Source organism: Pteropus vampyrus, unplaced genomic scaffold, assembly GCF_000151845.1.
Source record: "Pteropus vampyrus isolate Shadow unplaced genomic scaffold, Pvam_2.0 Scaffold23, whole genome shotgun sequence".
Taxonomy (NCBI): Eukaryota; Metazoa; Chordata; class Mammalia; order Chiroptera; family Pteropodidae; genus Pteropus; species Pteropus vampyrus.
The window spans coordinates 589603-590727 of NW_011888804.1; the positions used below are offsets into that span (position 1 = coordinate 589603).

The 1125-nt window shown below is 59.5% G+C and overlaps 1 protein-coding gene across 1 annotated transcript in view; it reads left to right on the forward strand.

The window, feature by feature from the left end:
- The window catches only part of ABCB9 (ATP binding cassette subfamily B member 9), a 30050-nt gene that overhangs the window by 27211 nt on the left and 1714 nt on the right, over nt 1-1125 (forward strand). The window contains exon 12 of the mRNA XM_023528145.1: nt 1063-1121. Coding sequence (XP_023383913.1) covers nt 1063-1121 — 59 coding nt within the window. The remainder of the gene's footprint in view (nt 1-1062; nt 1122-1125) is intronic.

Sequence of the window (1125 nt, forward strand, 5' to 3'; positions counted from 1 at the left end):
TCAGGCCCGGAGGCCCGTGCGTCCGGTGGGCGGGAGGCGGGGACAGAGTCGGAGGGAGCCACAAGCTCCTCGTGCGCTAGTGAGGACTTTGGACTCAGCGGGTGCAGAGGCCCGGAGCAGGTCCGCAGTCAGGCCCGGAGGCCCGTGCGTCCGGTGGGCAGGAGGCGGGGACAGAGTCGGAGGGAGCCACAAGCTCCTCGTGCGCTAGTGAGGACTTTGGACTTTAAAAAAATAATAATAGATTTTATTTTTTAGAGCAGGTTTTGGTTTAAGGAAAATTAGGCAGAAAGTAAAAGGAGTTCCCATGTGTCCCCTCCCCCCTCCCCAAACAGTCTGTCCCCTGTCATCGACACCGTGCACTGGTGTCGTGCGGTGTGGAGAAACAATACTCATGCCTTATCACTGACCAGAGTCCGTGGTTTGCATTAGAGGTCACTGTCTGCGTTGTACGTTCTGTGGGTTTTGACAAAGGCACCGTCACAGACACAGCGTAGTTTCACAGCCCTACAATTCCCCTAGGAGTTTACATTTTATCCTAAGCGGGACAAGAAGCTCTTGGGGGCCTCAGAACAGGAATTCAGCAAGAACTGGTTAAGAATTTTTAAATCCGTGTGGGGCATGGACAGGAAGCAGGGCACAGAGGTCGCAGGCCTCCAGGTGAGAGGCGATGGTGGCAGAGGCGGAGAGATGGAGCAGAGCGAGACACTGGGGAGCCGAGGTGTGCAGGATTTGGCGCGAGCTTCGAGGCTGATGGTGAGACCACTGACCAAGGCCAGGCTTAGAGGACGGAGCGGGAAGACCAGAAGACGACCCGGTTAGGGCCCGTCTGCCATTCGCTTAGTGCTTCCCTCGTGCCCCGGGCACCAAGCTCTGTCCCCCGTGAACAAAAACCCAGGAAGCAGGTCGTGGGCAAGGCCTGGCTTTACAGACGAGGAGCTGAGTCTCTCTCTGGGACATGAAGCAGCGCGAGGCGGTGGCAGCGCTGGGGTCCCAGCCAGGACGGGGCGGGGTGGCGGCAGCCCAGGCAGCGCCCCTGTGAGCCGGCCCCTCCTGTCTCCCCAGATCCAGCAGGCCGTCCACGGCAACCTGCAGAAGCACACGGTGCTCATCATCGCGCACCGGCTG